Source organism: Apis cerana, linkage group LG6 (assembly GCF_029169275.1).
Source record: "Apis cerana isolate GH-2021 linkage group LG6, AcerK_1.0, whole genome shotgun sequence".
In the NCBI taxonomy this organism is placed as follows: domain Eukaryota; kingdom Metazoa; phylum Arthropoda; class Insecta; order Hymenoptera; family Apidae; genus Apis; species Apis cerana.
In genome coordinates this window covers 7,829,395-7,848,508 of record NC_083857.1, presented here as the reverse complement: position 1 = coordinate 7,848,508, position 19,114 = coordinate 7,829,395, and the positions used below count along the sequence as shown (strand labels likewise).

Here is a 19,114-nt window from a genome sequence, read left to right as displayed (position 1 = left end):
AATTTTAATTCGTTTATCGAAGGTTATATTAAAATGCATTTAAATATGTCTATATATAAATAACATTTTTTTTATCAGTGTTATCGGAAATCCTCACAATTCATACATTTGCATGTGGGCGGATATTTACATTTAATCATTACGATCATATTTTTAATTGATATATATTTTTCGAACGAAACGAATATTTTTAGCCTGAATTTCATCATCTTATCATATCTTTTCATATTTCAATTTTATGAAATCAATTGAAATTTTAAATTTTTTATTGTAGGTATAGAACAGTTCTATCTTAGGAATTATCGAACGCTGCGTATAGCCATTAACAGATTACTAAATAAGGCTATAACGATTCGAATAACCCATTCAAGTAAAGAAGAGCGTATCACAATGGGACTTAAGGAAATCAGTAAAAGAAACTTCGTTGGCAAAGTTTCGTCAAGTTAGATGAAGAAAATGAACGAAGTGCGGTTTCTATCACAAGTTTCAATCTGATGGAAGACCACTTGGAACGTGTTTCGAATATTGATGAATTTCTTTGTGCAATTTCTTATAATTATAATTTGTTATAATATAATATGTAAGTTAAATTATAAATTATCTCTATTAATATCTCTATAATCGTTTTTTCTTGTATTTTATTAAAAAAAGAAGAAATATATTCTTAGATTGCATTTTAATATAAGTATTGATTTTATTGATGATAAGTATCAACTTTTATATTGTTCTTTTTTGATGTTATCACTTTATAGAAAAATCAATAACAAATAGTAAGTCTAAAAAGTCTTTTCTGAATAAAAAACCATATATCAATGTGCATAGGATATTTGTAATCATGCACATTATTCTGCATAATGAATGACGTAAAATAGAGATAGATAGAAATAAAATATTTTTAAGTGGCATATGAAATGACAAGAATAATGTTTGTACATTATACGTCATTCTTACGTCACTTAAGATGGTAAACGTGGGCGAATGATCAGATGTTGAGCTGGAATTGGGAAAAGATTGAAGTAAAATGGTTTTCGTGTGATGCTTGAAACGAATAAGACGACTACCAACACGACGCATTGAAAGCGAGCCACAAAAGTTCTGCTTTCTCTCGACCGAATACCGGCTACTTTTCAGAAATATTTTTCTCGGTTCAAGTTTTACGGTCCAACAAAACTGTTATATAACTTCCGATATATTTATATACCGAGCTCGTACACGATTCGTATTTATAGTCGGATGATCATTGTCTATAAACATAGAATTATAAGAATTATAAGAGAAGAAACATTAAAAGATAATAATTTAAATTATTTACCAATATCATAAATATCATACATTAAAATTTTATTAAATTTATATTATTTTATATCATATTGAGTTATTTAATAAAAAATTATTTAATAAATTGTTACTATAATTCATTAGTTTTATTGTTTTATTATATTATTATATATATTTCTTAATATATATATATCTTAATATTTGTTTATATTATTCTTTATTTTAATATATATTATCTTAAAATTTATTTATTTATGAATATTGAATATAGAATTCAATAAAGCTAAATAAATTTTTTGAAATATGTAGACATATCTCCATATCAATTGTATTGCTGCATAGAGGACGTGAACAAGTAGTATTATCGCGGAACAAGGGAAACGATTTCCCAGTGGTACAAGTCAGCATTTGGTGCTAGCTTGGGAGTAATGAACTCGTTATTGATACTTCCATATAATTGTTTTGCTTAATTCTGCTTGAAAATTATCAATTGAATCAGATTTTATAAAGAATTAAAAAATAATATCGCTTAATTAAAAAAAATTATTAAATATTATTATTCAAATATTTTAAACTACGATTATATTGAGAATGTTATGAGTCAGTCGAATGTTATATTACTCTATTTCGGATATAATTCGCAAGAACAGCAAATTTTAAACATTGCATGTCTTCTAGCTCGTTCAACTTTATATTATAGTTACACGCGAGAAACAAGATTTCACATGTAACAATTCAAACGAACCAATTTTCTAACCTAAAATGCGTAGTTTCGATCTTAAATTCATAATGTTAATATTATATTATTAATATTATGTATCTATAAATATATATATTTAAATATTTTAATAAAATAATTTTTTAAATATATAAATATATTTAGCTAATATAGTTAAATATAGCTAATATAAATATGAATTTATTAGTATATCTATAAAAAAATTAAAAATGATCAATTTTAAGTATATAAAATTAATAGAGAAAATATATAATTAACTTATAACTAAATATAATAAAAGAAATGATAGTTTTGATTTGTAATTGAAAAATAAATGTATTTGAATAGAAAGTAAAAAAAATTTATTAAAAATACAGATTTTCAATTCGTACTTGTATACGTTTAATCAATTTCTTACATATATTGAGATCATGTTGAGATTATTATACGCAAAAAATATTTGAATTCTACGACACAATATTTATCACAATAATTAACATATTATATACGAATACGTAATACATTGCACAAGCAATAAAAAAAAATAAAAATAAAAAAAATAAGATAAGAGAAATTTTAATGAAAACGATAAAAGAAACAATAAAATGTCCAGAAAGATTTGAAAAGGAAGTTGACTGAACGTCAATCGAGCGTGCAATCGTCGACAGAAACGTCGAATTAGAAATGAGAAAACAATCGAAGCGAAATGCACGACAGTTCCGCGAGAACAGCCGAAAAGGGTGGTTGATTCGTGGTCGTTCGTCGAAACGATCGTACGACGTCGGTGACGTTCGTAGGTTTTCGACGATACCACGCCGGCGCTATACCATTTGCTTGACGTAGCAAGATGGCGGCGGCGTGTCGGAGGCGTCTCCGTCCGCACAGTGCTCGACGTCGAGCAGTCCGCGTACGTTCGCAACAACGTTTCATCGCATTAATGTGGTAGTGCATCCGGAATACCGCACACGTCCGTGGCCACAGTATAATATCGTATTTCATACGTAATATCATCAAAAATCAAAGAAACAACGTGCAACGACGGGACGTCACGATCAGTGCAAGCGCGACCAAAACAGAGAAAGAGGCACTAGTGAACTGAATCGTTTGGAATAGTATTCGTTGATTTTATTCGTGGTGCGTGTTATTTATCCTTCCCCATATCCTTTACACCTTCGTTCTTCCTTTTTCCTTTTCCCTCCGTTTCTCTTTCTCTTGTTTTCCTTTTCTTTTCTCACCTTTTGTCCACCAATTTTTTGCGAAATCTGCTTATATATATATATACATATAATATATACATATATATACACGCGCGTATACCTCGTTTCTTTCGGTCCTGATCCGTGTTCCCTCTATCCGTCCCGTTTTTCTCTGTGATCGTTGTGAAATGCCCTTAACCGGTCGTGCCTCGAGACGACGACGAGGACGTGGCGCCTGTCGTTGGTGTACGGTTCCTTGACGAGCACGGGATACGTGCAAACCGGCGCATGCACTGCAGCCCCTGCTACTATGATAATAACGAGAAAGGTGGCACGGTGGGCGCTCCTCTTGAAGCGAGAGGCGCTCGGCCGAACCTACGGTGCACAAAAGCGGTCCGAACAAACATCCCGCGGTGCTACAGCAATGCTGCCTTATTCCGGCCGGATAGATGACAACATCGACACCGACACCGACACCGTAGCCACCGACCTGCACAGGACCAGCAGCTGCGTCGCGTTGGCGCTGCCGTTGCCGTTCCCGTACTACTACTACTACTACTACTATTATTACTACTATCCTCGTGTTGGGATCGCCGCCTCGTTGTTAAAGTCAAATCGCCGTACGCTCATCGACGACCACGAGGACGACTCGTCATTACTATTCGTAAGAATCGACGAACCGCAAGTGAAACCGACGTGCTTCGACTTAGCATCGACCGAGCCAAAAGCGAAGGAGCAACAGGACAAAAAGGAATACGACAAAGTGGCAAACGTGGCGTGTCCGATAAACGACAAGAGAGTAATAGTGTTTGCGAGCGAGAACAGTAACAGTGTTAACCGCCAGAACGCGCGAGCACGATTTTCCGCGTGACCAACAGCCACTCGCTGTTACGCCGTGTCGATGGTAATCGCGTTTGTGATTCAAATAATACCCGGCGTGGTAACGGTTACGACCTGAAACGGAACGACCCTCGTGCATATAATTTACACCGAACGCAATAATAACACATTAAATGTTGTTCTGATCATTAAGCTAAAGTTTCAGACTTATATAAAATGGAGAATTAAACGGAACGAAATATAGATATATGTGGATGCATATATACGTACATGTACATACATACGCGTGTGATCTTGTGTATCGTGAATGTTAGTGACAATAAATTCATCGAACATATAGTGCGCGTACGCAAAGTTATAAATTAGTAGACTCGTTATTGGTTGAAGTTCGAATTTCAAGTACGTGCAAATTCGTTGGCATTCGTGTATAATCGACAAGAGCGTTGCGCGACAGAGCCTCGTCAGAATATAATATAAAAACCAAGATAACCTTGTTGTGTGATACATGCGTGCCGGGTGTGGAACAGAAAAATTCGTTGCGAGTGGAAAAACATAGTGTGAATACGTAGCCACATGCGAATGAGGAAGAAAAACGGTGAAATATAAGAGGAAATAGAGAACAAAGGAACAGGAGAAGTGTGATATCGGACTGCCGTTGCATTCGTACTTCTACCCTGAAATTTCGATTCGTGTAGTGCCATATCGCGACACATATACATATTGTATCCTTCTCTGTCTCTCTGTATGCCTCATCCGCCCCTTCTCTATCTCTTTTTCTCTATTTCTTTCTCTGTATATTTACGTATATATATCAATATATATATATATACATATTATATACACATATATACATATATACGAGTGTATATGCATATATAAAACACACGTGTTTCTCGTATTCACACGTTGTACGTGGTATTAGGCGCACAGTGCGAAAAAAAAAGGAAAATAATAACATCGGTGCGGAAAAGAGGTTATACGTCGTATACGCGAGTGTGCTTCTTCGATCCGGCGTGTCTCGTTATATAGCTGCATCATTTTCCTACAGATTTCCACGCCAATGAAGTGTTGCTTGGCCAATTAAACGAAACTCTCAGCATTAAATCGATCTAATAGAACAACTTCGAATATGTCGCTGCTCAGCGTCACGGGTAAGTTTTTTTCTTCTTTTTATAAATCTTTTTATACTTTTTTCTTTTCTCGCATATTTCAAGACGCCGGTACAAGATGATGAATGTTGTTTAGAAAATATTATTTCGCTTCATCGTTTTGCGATATTTTTATTTTAATATCTAAATCCATTTTTATCTCTATTTTTTTTAAGAATTATATATATTTTTTATGCTATTGATGGTAAATTTTATTTATTTTTTACATTGTTGTTTTGTTTAAATCTCTATATTAGAAAAATTGCTGTAATATTTTAAATGGATTATTTTAGCATAGAACATTTTATTTGGAATTCTCTGGATTAACGTGAAATAGAGCTATAGAGGTAACGATAAAGTAAGGTTAGAGCAAGCTTGTAAGGATGGCTGCCTCGAAACGACCCGAATATTTTACTGCGCCCTCATCAGATTTAAAACTTTTTTTCTTGTTTACGAATAAACTGCTTGAGGAGAGCGAATTCTTCTAGGCAAACTTGTAGAAACGGTGAAACATTTGAGGTACGAAATAGTTATGGCAGAAAAATTTTTCCAAGATGCGTAGCAAGAATATTAAATAAAATGGAAAATAAAAATATATTGATTAATGAACATTGATATCGTTCACTATACTATATATTATTATAAATATATAATTATATTTATAATAATACTAGTATACTAGTAAAGATATTTCCTAACCTGTTTTATATTTCAGGTATAATACAAAACATTATTTCGTATTCAGCGTATTTCTTTTCTACATTTATATTTTTATTCCTTAAATCATGTAATGAACAAACGCTTAAATTCTCCTTTTTTTCTTTTTCCTGTTTTTTTTTTTTTTTTTGAATTAGAGTATAAATGCAGGATATTTACTTTTATCGAGAAATACACAGAAATAAGAGAAATTATTGTTCCAAAGATTTTAAGTTTACTCTTGAATTATTATAAGTTCAGAAAATATAAAAGAAAAACATTAAGAAAGGAAAAGAAATGAGTATTTGTCATTTAATCTGCATTCTTAATTAATTCTTTTTATTCATTTTATGCAATTTTATATTCTATCTTTCGTTTATAAAATTTATATAACGGTATATATGATATAAATGTACGTGAATGACCAAAGTTAAAAGTTATGTTTTAAAAAACAAGTTTTCCTATAGAATGAAAAAATTTTTTTTTATTGGAAAACTAAAATTGGAAGATGAGAATAAAAAGAATAAAGAATAGGATTCAAAATCGGTCTGATTTCATTGGTATCGGATCAATCTTTTTTTGATTTTTAGATAGACGTAGATAACGAAACTGATTTATTCATACTTTTTAAACGATGTTTAATCAATTAATCTTCAACGAAGCTAAATTTCTTTTTATTCTATCTTATTTCATTAAAAAATTTTCGCTCTTTTAGATTCATTTTTTACGTCTCTTAAGAATTTTTATTTTGAAACGGCTAAATCTAGTTTATATCTTTATTTCGAAGAATTTCAAGAAATTTCAATTCTTAATACATCAATATAAGTGCATTAACTCCGCGGCCAAGTATCCAAGGATTTTCCTCCCATTCTGACTTTTGTATTCGGCTCCACATAGTCCGGGTATTGAACGATTTAAAGGACTAGTATAACCAAGAGAACAGTTTCTTGAGAGGTTTATTTCTAGGTCGAGTCTCGATCACTGACCGCCACTGATACCTTCCAATGTATCTTCCCAAACACATCTACGTATACATATATCCAGAATATCCCGTCAAATACTACCTTCTACCGATATCCCTCTATTCATAATCGACTGGCTCTATACGAATACGAGAGAATTGCGATTCCGAAGCCGCATTTCACATAGAAAAATCAATGCGTGAACGGCCACTATGGATTCCAACGATCCTTTTCCGGGAAACGAAACAAGCTAAAGACATATTGACCAGAGAATAACGAGAAGCGATTCTCGATACTTCTTTTATCTTTGTCCCATATCTGACCATAAATATCGGCGGAGCCCGAAGTCTTCTTCCAGGCACGTAGACGCACGTGTACAGAACCACGGCGTACGTGTGTGTGTGTGTTAGCTGGTAACGTTCGTTCGTACGACGGTGTACAGTCGGTACATACACCGATAACAAAGCGCATGAGTGTTCGGTCTATGACTAGGGAATAGCGAGAGAGAGAGAGAAAGGATAGAGGGTGAAAAGAAGAGGAAGAGAAAGAAAGAGATAGAAAGAGAGAGCATAGTGCAACGGTTGACCCCGGTGCACGGGGTCATTCCCTTCTTCAACCACCGCCATCGACCCCCACCGCCTCCGATTCTACCGCTCACCTACCGTAACCCCTACTACCGCTTCCTCCACCCCTTCTCATCCTCGTATCCTCCACCAACGCTCCACCATCACGACCACGCAACTCGACTCTCTCTCTCTCTCTCTCTCTCTCTCTCTCTCTCTCTCTCTCTCTCTCTCTCTCTCTCTCTCTCTCTCTCTCTCTCTCTCTCTCTCTCTCTCTCTTTCTCCTCTTGCTCGCCCGGCCACCCGATGTAGCTACGAGATGCTACAGGGTGAACGTAGAGTTCTCGTGCATATGTTGGCTGACAGGGACGATCTCAGGCGAAGCTCCACCTAGATCTTCCTTTGCCTGTCAGTCCATCAGACAGGTAATAACTTACCAGATATTTGATTTATGGTAATGTTGATAGTGACGGGTCCAAGCTTGTATCGAATGATCGGGATGCCATAAAGTTAATGATCGCGGCTGTTACACCATTTTGGAAATTCGCTTCATCTTGACGATTTATCGTTAGAGATCGTTGGGGATGGAGAATTTTCGGAACGAATTTTCAGATCGCAATTTATTATTTAAGCAAGTTTTCATCGAATCGCTACGTAGGTTCGGTGCTTTTTCTTCTTCTTCTTCTTCTTTTTTTTTTTGTTTTATCGATTCGAAGACCAAATCGGGTGGGAAAATAGAGTAGAGAATCGGGGCAAGATTAACGGGGGAATTCTCGAAGGATTTGCACTTCTAGAGATTACGCGGATCAAATTTGAATGTAACAAGAATATATACGTGTTATTTATTGCAGAGTGGGTGGTAGTGGGCTCGAGTTGCAGCTTTATTTAAAAAATAAATCGCGATGATGCCACGAGAAACGTGGCTGTGATCTTCTTTATAACTATTCGGATTCACCGCGAGGAACGATCGATCTCGCGAAAGATTGACGACGAGGTGTCATAAAACGCGTTAGTAGATACGTGCATATAAATGTATCTCCACACAATTTGGACAAGATCGTGGTGGATATGCATAATATATATTTTTTAAGTGTATATTTTTTACAACAGGTAGGGGTAGGTTATTCGGGTCACCTCGAAATCCAAATAAGTCTGGAGGGAAACGAGACTAATAAAAAGGAATGCTTTTTCACGACACTTCTGATTACGTGTGTCTCTCGAGTTATTATAAAAATGAAAGTGAAGAAAATGGGGACAGGTATATTTTCTTAGGCAGAGCAGATTCCTAGCTTTAGATTCGCGGACGTGCGCCGGCGTGATCACGAAAGTGCGAATTCCTGCCGTTTTCGCGACAAAGAGCACGTGCATGTTACAATGGGATCGTCGGAGGTATCATCTCCCCGGTGAGAAACGTAGAATGAAAGACTTTCCAGAGCAACGACACATTATTGAAAAGGGAAGAAATGAAAGCAGCGAGAGACTTAGCCAGCGGTTGAAACACGTATTACGTTTTCTTACTCCGTGAAACTTTGAAACTCCTCGCATGAGGTTGATGATCTTGCATCTGTCCAGTATATTATCGTTCCCTTTCACGTTGAAAGGATCACGTAAACTAGTATTAATGATCGAAGGCCGATTAATATTTAATTGCAGCTATGCAATTACGCAAGAATGACTTGAACGCGCACGGATAGATCCAGCTTGCGAATCTTCTCGTGTGTCGTTCTTTATTAGCGATGGAACGGAAATAGAGAGGTCGATGCACCGGAGAAATTTTATTCCAAGTGTACGAGGCAATTTGTCGGGCGGAATATAAATTAGAACGAAAAGGGAAAAAGGAGAAGGAAAAAAAAGACAATGCGAGAAAAGGTTCAACTACTGTTTATCCGATCTATTCTATTTCTTTCCCTCTTCGTGCTTCATTTTTCCTTTTCCTTCTTTGTTGCATACTCAAAGGATTCGCGCTTGCGAAATCCCCCTCAGCTTCTGCATTTTTTTCCCCTCTCCTTCTCCCCCTCTCCCTTCTCTCCCTTTCCCTTCTCCCCTCTCTCCATTCACTGCGTATAATATTTTCAATGACAATGTCTCTGCCAGAGACCTACTTTTTTGCAACTCGCGCACTTAGAAAGGGAACAACGTTGCATTTGAACACCGCGTTTTTCGCCATGTCGTGGAAATGTGTCATCGTTAATGGAGATGCATCGCCTACAATAACGAGGACAATCTATTTTACACTCGTAAAGGCCGGCTAAACTTTATTTCGGCACGGTTGCCATGAAGGAAAAACCGAAATACGTCCCCCGTTATTTCGCGTCAAGTTCTTTATGAAGTTGGAACGATGGAAACGACCCCGTTCGAACGAACATTTGTTCGATCCCGGCCGACACGGGAAGAAAATAACCGGCGTTTGATAAAACGATAACGATCTAGATGGGAAACGATGTCGCGCCATCGTGCATTCATCGTCGATTTGTATAAATTGTATCGCTCGTTCGCCATCGTCCCGTACGCGGGCGGAAAGAATTTCGAAGCGGAAAACAATTGGAGATCGCTTATTAAATTGCACCCGTGTTTCGTGGAAGAAGAATCAATTTATTTGATTAATTTTAAAATTATTTTGCATTTATGTACATATCGGAAATTGAAGGAACTACATACGAATCGATAATAAAAACAGAAGTATTAATAATCAATTATATGTTTTTGATAAATTAAACATTGTTGTCAAAATCTTTTGTATTTCATTCTATTTATCCGTTTAAACTTTCTTGCCGTTTATCGAGGGATTTAATTCCATATGCTGTAGACAATACAAGCCATAACTGGAATATGAAATTGCGTTTGTACGCGAGTTACAGTGAAAACGTTTCTGTAAATTTCTCTTCGCGGCAGAATCTTTGTTTTCGAAACTGAAACAACCACGTTTCAACGGATCTGAATATTATCGTGTTTCCATTATTTCCCCCTTCATCATCGAACTCTCGGTCTCGTTGTTCTCGAGCGTTGAAGTTTTGTAAATGATTCGAGATATCCCCCTTGATCGTTTGAAGTTTCACGAATATATGCTATTATATCCATATATGTTTGCACGAAGAATATGGAGTATAGATTCCCTGAGAACCAAGAATAGGAAACCATCGTCGTCGTAGTTCGCAAACGAAGCTAGAGATCTTCCAATGATATTTTCCGGCCACTTTACCTCGCACGCTTTTTGAAAGACTTTGAGATACTCGAGTCATGATTCGATTGTTTCTTCCCGGAAAGAATGGTTTAAAGACGTCGTTTTGAACGAAGCTTAAACATTATTTTCTCGTGTAACAAAAAGAGGAGATTTAATTTCGATTACTCTTTATTCGAAATTCGTAAAGGAAATTTTAATTCGATTAGAATCGATCAGAATTCGCGTCAGAATGCAAACGCAGCCGATCGATCGATGTTTTCGATAGAGAAATTATCGCGAAACTGTTCGAGCTTCGAAGAATTAATTGCATCGAAATTAAACTTGAATTACATACATAATATCGCAAAAGCAATTACGCCCTGCTGTGCTACGAGCACGAGATCCCCTTATCTGATAATATGATGACGTCAAACAGATGTAATGATGCCACGTTGAATAGTGCATGAGAAACAGTTATCCTGTTTCAATAACAACAGGCCGAAAAGTCTCTCTGAAAAGTCGCGCAACTCTTCCCTCTCTTCCTCACCTCCCCCTCTCCCCCCTGGTTACACAGGGTTTTCTTCATTTACCCCGAGTTTTTCGGTATTCGATCGATCGTTCTTCGTTTCTTTCCCCGTTAATGCTTCCACTCTGGAAACTTTTCAAAGATGACAAAAAACCGGCCCCTTTCTCACCGGGGCAAAAATATATTAGACTTTTCACGTTTTCCAATCCCTTTTTCTTACACCCATCCTAGCTCGGACAATATTTTCGAAAAGGTTTTTTTCTCGTTATCCTCGTCGCTGCTTTCCTCGTGTTTCGTCCTCAGCTCAGCTCGATCACGAAAGGGTGAGCTCGCGCGAATAAACGGAGGGGGGATTTCGAAGTGGCCAACCGCTAAAAATAACGGGGCGTCTAAAGGGTGTAACACGTCGTAGAATTTATCTTGGCCAACTATTCGGTGGATTGGCATCGACATGATACGTTGCGGAACCCGAGCGGAATGAACTTTAGGAACGCTTTGATCTAACCTGTCGTTGCCACTTTGTCACTCTCCTTGTTGATGCCACCGATAATATTAGGACAGGCCGAAAAGGTATACGATCTAAATCGAGCCACGGTTAATATAACAGGTACGACAGGTGGTTCAACGAAACTTGGAAATTCTTGCTTCTTAGTTATCTCGACACGCGAATCCTCGTCTAAATGTAATCTCGTTGACATTTTACAATCGTGTTCGCAGACGGCCGTGTTTTACTATGCTTAATCGAGTTAAATATTACGATATTATTATCGTAATTTTGATAAATTATACGCGTTGTATTTATTTTATATCTATTTTCGGTGTTCGCTGTAAGAAATTTGAACGATGTGATTAATTGTGAATAATATATATATATATATATATTTTTTGGTATAAAATGGGTAAACGTGTCAATACGATGTTCGAAAAGTTAGTAATTAACTTTTTTTTTAACTTTTCGCAGTTTGAAGAATATTCGATATTTAATCGTAATTACACGATTAAGAAACTTTTAAGAGCCCTTTATAATTCGAACGTATAATGATGTATTTTTATTTAATTAATTCGCAATGCAAAACATTTGCAATGATGCATAAAATATCTTCATAAAATGTATTTGTGCTATTTACACACGTGATAAATTGATTGAAATATTTAAATTTGAAAAAAAAAATGAAGAAAAGAATGCAAATTTAAGGAAAAGTTAATGAAATTTGTATCTCGAACTTACGAAAAAATGATTTTGTCGTAGCATCTCGTCGTGTCACAAATAATACGATGAAATTTTTATGAGTGCAATTCTTTAGCAATGAATACGCGTTAACGGCGGTGAGTGCTTAGATTTCTTTTTTTTTTTTTTCGTGTCGGGAGTATTTTTCTTCGGGAGGCAGAAGTTGCACGCAAAACGGACTTTAATCTTCGTCATAAATATGCATTAACCGGGAGCCATCCCAGGAAGCGACAGTTAAAACCACGCCGAGCATGTTACAGATAACAATTTCGTAACAGTTGCTGACAATCTAAATCGGCGAACAAAACTTACGAGCATCGTATCAAAAATCACATTTCTTATTATTATAAAAAATACATCATTATCCTGTTACAACGATTACATTTAAAATGAAGAAAATTAACACGAAAATATTACAAGAGTATAATTGACAGGGTATAATTCTATAAAAATCTAAAATATAAAAATTTTCTCATTTCCTCCATGGGAAATACTTTTCTTTCGTTCTTCGTAAAATTCATTCGTTTATAGAACGCACAGAATCACATAAAATACTTCATTAGCGAAGTCATAGATCGTTAGTTTATCGGGAATCGCTCTTCCTCTCTGCGAATTCGTCACACGATCGGTTAACTTATAAATAATTCACGCGTATTAGTCGGTCGTGCACTTACGAACGATGCAATCCATCTCCATTTTCCGACGTTCAGAGTCAGGATAACTAGGTATCGTGAGGTTTTGAAGTGGAGAGGATAGGAATCCAATATGAGGATCCTGTGGGAGTTTGTAACCGCAGGAAGGATCGTCCTTGGTTAAGGATACGGGCATCGTCATTATAAATGGGGTGCTTTGAACTCCTGAGACGGGAGTAAAGCCAAGGGTTTCCAAGGAATGGGGAAAAGCAATAGCTTGACTGTCGCCACGGTATGGATTCCGTGTGTCCCTCTTTCTCTCTCTTTCTCTCTTCTTTTTCTCTCCCTGTTCCACTTACGCTCTCGATCATCTATCTTTTCCTTCCCGTTCGCCTATTCTCTCGTCGTTCTATTTATTTCCTATAAAATCCGTGTCGTGCGAGAATCGGGAAGATTGAAAGGAAATTTCAATGATGAGGCAACGGTATGGTGGCTTGAGTAGTTGGAATCAGATTATTGAAAAAAATCCTTCTGTCTCGACAAGATTTGATAGAAATTAAATTACTCAAAGATCTTAGAATCTTAATTTTAATTTCTTCGTTCCAGAGGAGGGCTAAATTTTTGGGACTGAAATCGGCTCACGATATCTCCTTCTAAACTTAAAATGAATTTCGAAAATTTTCTCAAATTAGATCAATTACATTCTTGATTCTGAGACCGTACAATAATAATTATTCCAACTTCTTGATCTCATATTTAATTCTTAACGTATGATTCTTCATCGTGTATACACATGTACATATGTTCTTTTTTTTTTTCTTTACCCCTCTTATTTTCTAATTTTGGAATCGACGTCATCCATCCCCCATGGGTATCTTTTTTCCTTGCCCACGAACCTACATCCTCGGCAACGTGGATGATTTTCGTGCGGTCGAGCTATACGCGGTTAACTATGTTGTGTGACGGTTATTGGTTTTATGGAGCAGCTGGAGCAATCGAGAATTTCACGAAGAGAAGGGGGCACGAGGGCCGGTTCACGTGCTAGCCAGGGAGTTAATTACGCGCGAAAACAATATTATCGAACGAATTATCGGACAGGAGAGCGAAACTCCGTTAAGTGCAGGGCCGCTCATTACCAGCCTCCTCTTCCACGTGAATGTACTCCACGATATATAAATTATTTAGGCGGATGGCCAATTGGCCAGATTCAAAGGGAAACCACAGTCCTTTCTCCTCTCCTTTTTCCCCCTCTCTACTTTTTCTTTTTCTTCTTCTTTCTTTTTTTTCAATTTTTTAATTTCATTCCCCTTCTTTCCTTCTTCCACGCGTTTCTGCTGCTTTATCCGCTTCGAATCGGGGACGAAGCTTTGACCGAGATTTTCAACCGATTGGAAAATTTTTTTTCGATCGTACATGTGCGTTATTACCAAGTAAATCGAACCAACTTGTTCTTCTTGTTATTTATAATTATTGAAATCTAGTTATTGAAATATTTAATTATTGAATTATTGAAATACAGACAGAGAAACATCCGCGTTTGGTCTCCATGAGTCAATGATTAAACAGGTTTTAGAAAAATTTTATTAGAGAGATTTTCTCCTCGTGTTTAACTCTGGTGATTTAAATTTTGTTTTTAAATTTTTAATAAAATGAAAAATTTGTGTCGGTTTGATGAATTTCTTGCTGAAAATTATATGATAATTACGGATAATCGAAGATTATGATTATTCGCGATTCTCGGAAAGTCAATGGTTTACAGTAATTTTGAGTTACGTGGTGTTAAATATTCGTTCATATCTTTAAGTATTAATATATTTTTGCTTTAGCATAAATTCCAATGTATCTGAACGTTTCATATTGCATTAATCGATGAGCATATTATCGAGAATCTGAATGCTGCAAATTTGTGGGGAGAAGAGTCTTTGTATTACAAATTGGGACGTTCGATTTTTTTTTATGCATATTTTACAAATGATATAAAATATTTTTTAATGTTATCACATAATTGTTACGAGTGTTTTTTATAACTGTATCGCAGAAGAAATTTTTATTATTTGTCTCTCAATTATTTGTTTCCAGTTTATTTAACTTGAAAAGCACTCGAGTCTTTGTTCAATTTTCTATCGACTTTTGAATAAATATCATTAATCAATTAATTTTGTATAAAAACGGAAAAGGATTTAAACAAAATCATGAAGCTGAATTATACAAAATTATACGGTATTTAGATCCTTGTAATTACTTTCCCTCTTGTTAACGGTCAAGTTGCCTGCTTCAAGCAGTTGCATAATTCCCGGACAGTAATAATAAACCATAGCTTATTATATAGACACGTGTGGGACTTTCAGAATATTTATTGACCGTTAAAATTTTTATTGATAGATCGAAAAGTGCATCGAACGTATTACAACTTTGTAAAAACAAGCTCATCCTATTAATCCCTCTTGTTCAATAATTCATATCTGGAGGAAAAAAAAAAGGAAAGAAGAGGAATAAAAATGTGATTAAAAAAAAAAAAAGAAAGAAGAGCCGAGGTAAAAAGAAATCTCGTCAGCATCGTCGGATCATTTCCCTACGACTGTCGAAAGAAGAACCGTGGAGAAAAATTAAAAATGTGCCGTAACTTGATCGAATAGAGCCCTCCGTTTGGGCAAGTCGCGTGTTATTTTTTTTTAAAAACACTATGAATTTATAATGTATTCGCGAGAGCGATGTGTTTCGCGATACACGAGCAACTCGGTGATATCGATTTGTCTTAGTTTACGAGGCCACCGGCCAATATTAACGAAAGCGAGAAAAAAAAAAAAAGAGCCCTGAAAAATTCCCTTTCACGGGAAATTTATTATTGCTAGTAAAGAGCGCTTTATTTTCCTTCTATCCGCATTATTGATGGGGGCTGCACTCGAGGAGACGAAAGATTTATCGATTATACACCGGTTCCTCATCAGTTCGCGCAAAATCGTAAAGTTTCGCATACGAGATATTGGATTTTACGGTGGGATGAAGACGGATAAAAGTCGGTCTTGATTTACGTCTCTTTTCAAATCAACATGGGAGGGAGGGGGTAGGGGGATAGAGATACCAGATTTTATATCAGTCTAAGAAGCTACTTGAGAGAGAGATAGAGAGATAGAGAGAAGGAAATGAACAGTTTTCGATTAATCTTTCATCTCGTTTTTTTTTTATCTTCGTGGAAAATGTATACGCAATTTAAAATGGAGGAAACGATAATTTCGTGATTGGACTATTTTCGGATTTTATTTTTATATATATTTTTATATAGGAGGAATGTAAGAGGAATTTCTTTTTTTTTCTTCTTATATATTCTTCTATTTTATAAAATAAGGATTTTAGATTCTCCACGAAATGGAGAAACCGCTTGTAACTACTACTAGACGTTAAATCCTGAATAAATTAGAATCCTATTCGAGGGCATCAAACTGTTTGATTTTTATCGAGGGTGGAACGTGGCGAGTTTTATTGGTTTCCAAGGGACTTTAAGAACCCTTAGGATAAAAAGGAATAAGACATCATATATCTGCAATCTTGGAAATTCGATTCGACGTGATATATTATTTCCCTCTGTGTTTCTTTAAACATAAAAATTCAAATTCAAGAATAAAATCACAATTATCCGCCTTTAATTATTCGTATTCTTTAACTTTCTTTCGTCTTTTTTTTCCCTCAACTTCATTCGTTCCATCAATTCGTTCCAATTTTATTTACATCTCTCGACTTATTCTCTCGAATTTTATAGTAATTCGTTAAATAAATTTCAGACCAGATAATTAATAAAAAGTTCTTAGATCCAATTCCACCGAAGAATTTATCGTTTCTTAAAATATGTATGTCGCATCAATAAAAGCCATATGTTCACTTAAGGGTGGTTCTAGAAAAACCGTAATCGCAAATATAGTTATCTTATCTTTCTCATACGTCGTGTCTGCGACATTTAGAACGCTATTGAATCGGATTTATAGCCATTGATTGTTCCTCCAGCTTTCGTAGCAATAAATGGAACTTCGTTTTTCCCCCCTCCCCTTCCCCTCAAAGCCTTTTTGTACTTGGATTTCATTGAAATTTACAATGGATCGTGTTTTCTTTCATTGTACTCTTTCTTTCTCTTTTTCTTTTTCTTTTTTTTCTTCATCGGGATACACGTGCATTATATACGTGTTTATACCCGCGTAACATATTATGCAAATCACATGTTACGTAAGAGACATCGTTTGGGTATATTGACAGCGATTATGCGTCTTTACACGTAAGAGATATTGGTATTTTATAACGAAATAGCGTTACGTAAAATTATGACAAAATTAGAATTAACGACTTTAATTGTCGTTCTATTCAATTTCGTCAATATCCAAATCGATCGGTATCGATTGAATAATGCAACGCAATAATGTGTGTACAGAATGTGTGATTTATATGGAAATGTATAATTATGGATTGTACGGTTTAAATATGGATGATACACGAAAAACATTTTTGGGAAAGATCAAGAGATTTTAAGATTTCGATTTTTATTTCATTTCATTTGACTTGATTTTTATATGATCGTTTATATAATCGTGTCACGATTATATTGTAAATTTGTTAAAAATATCTATATTTTCTTTTCTTTAATCAATATAACTATATATATTTTGGACGAATTGATTTTTCGTGAAGTGAAGTTTGAAATTCGATTAAGCCCAGCCGAGCAAATTTGAAAATTTATATGTCCAAGTTAATTTGCGGAAAATATACGTGTTTTGAAAATATTTTAATGCAACTAAAATATAAAATATATATATTTCCAGGTGAATCACGTTATATTAATATACATATTCTTTTATTAAAAATTTAAAAATCCGATGAAAAAGCTTGTCAAACTTTTATAAAATATTTAACGCGTATTTATAACTCATTGAAATATAAAACGACGAGAAAACGATGTTAAAGAATATATATATATAAGATATCAAAAGTATCGATTTTACATAATATCATGGAGTATGACGTTGAAGATAATATGGATAGTATTTTCGATACACGGTACTAGTAATGCTTTCGGTTTAATGTTCGATGATTCGACACGATATGACCGATTAATTTCGCGATTAATCATTTAGGAATGCAACGAGCGAATCGTATTATTGATTCTATTAATCGCTCTTAATTAACGTCTACTGATAATTTCATCGGGAACGAATCGTAGCCAAGATCGTCATCGGTGTACGTAGTAAGTTGGAAGTAATTAATTTGTTCCGCACAAGTGCGAAGTCTCCTTTGATTCGTTCCTAATGTCTTGTTAGAGATAATTACGATGAATCTCTCTTTCTCTTTCTCGTTAAATCCGCGTCTGACTACGCAAGAAAATTCAAAGGTCAATCACGCTTGTGCATAAGCTTATGCCAAGCTTAACGAGCTTATTAAATATTAGCTCTTGCGCCCTTATTTTCGTTGTATATTCCAGATTAGTTCGACGATAATATTCTGTAATTCTATAATTTTCTTTAGGTATATTTTGAAATCTTCCGAGTTAAAGAGGAATTATTATCCTGGATAATTGTCGCGCGAACAATTCTTCCTATCCGTTTCATCAATCAATAGTGAATGACCGACATGCAATTGCAATAAAATTTTTTAGAGAAGAAAATATTTATCCACATCGCGAAACGCACATCGTGTTCTCAGCGTTTAAAATTAACTTTTGCAATATTTTGGAGGAAATGAAATTTCACAAAATTCATCGAGCATAAATTAAACGTACGTAATAAATTATATACAATACCATAACCATAGTATCGATAATATAACAATAATAATAATACAAGTTACTATCGATTGAATCTAATTAAAAAATTTACCATTCAATTGCTCTTACGTCTTCCCTATCTTCCGCGTGCGAGACACGCACGGATACACGGATATACGTGATAATTTTTAACTAGAATTCCCTAGAATTTATCGACTTTCCTCCAGATTGGCTCCGTTGAAAATCAATCGCTTATCTAACCAGACCACGGTCTTTATCTTCTTTCGATATCGCCTCATTAACCTTTTAGTTCGAGCCGTTTCATATCCTTCCCCCGTGCATGTGCGCGCACACACGTTTCCAACCAGAAACGAATCGTGCGGAACTGTTGGTACGCCTGGCACACGCGGCTCGGCCGTAAACC

General features: G+C 35.4%; 2 protein-coding genes across 3 annotated transcripts in view; both read left to right on the top strand.

Moving 5' to 3' along the window:
• The first annotated feature begins 3,502 nt into the window (after positions 1-3,502).
• LOC133666243 (uncharacterized) lies at positions 3,503-4,271 on the top strand. Its single transcript, XM_062076196.1, has one exon. It carries the CDS (start codon positions 3,503-3,505, stop codon positions 4,061-4,063), a length of 561 nt encoding a protein of 186 aa, XP_061932180.1. The 3' UTR covers positions 4,064-4,271.
• A 703-nt stretch (positions 4,272-4,974) lies between these two features.
• Positions 4,975-19,114, top strand: part of LOC107995194 (uncharacterized) — a 109,250-nt gene continuing 95,110 nt past the window's right edge. For both annotated transcript variants that reach the window (XM_062076195.1, XM_062076194.1), the window contains exon 1: positions 4,975-5,183. In XM_062076195.1, coding sequence (XP_061932179.1) covers positions 5,162-5,183 — 22 coding nt within the window. In that variant the 5' untranslated portion in view covers positions 4,975-5,161. The remainder of the gene's footprint in view (positions 5,184-19,114) is intronic.

What these genes read in the sequence shown, in the direction of transcription:
- LOC133666243 (XM_062076196.1), top strand. Translation starts at nt 3,503, where the DNA reads ATGATAATAACGAGAAAGGTGGCACGGTGGGCGCTCCTCTTGAAGCGA.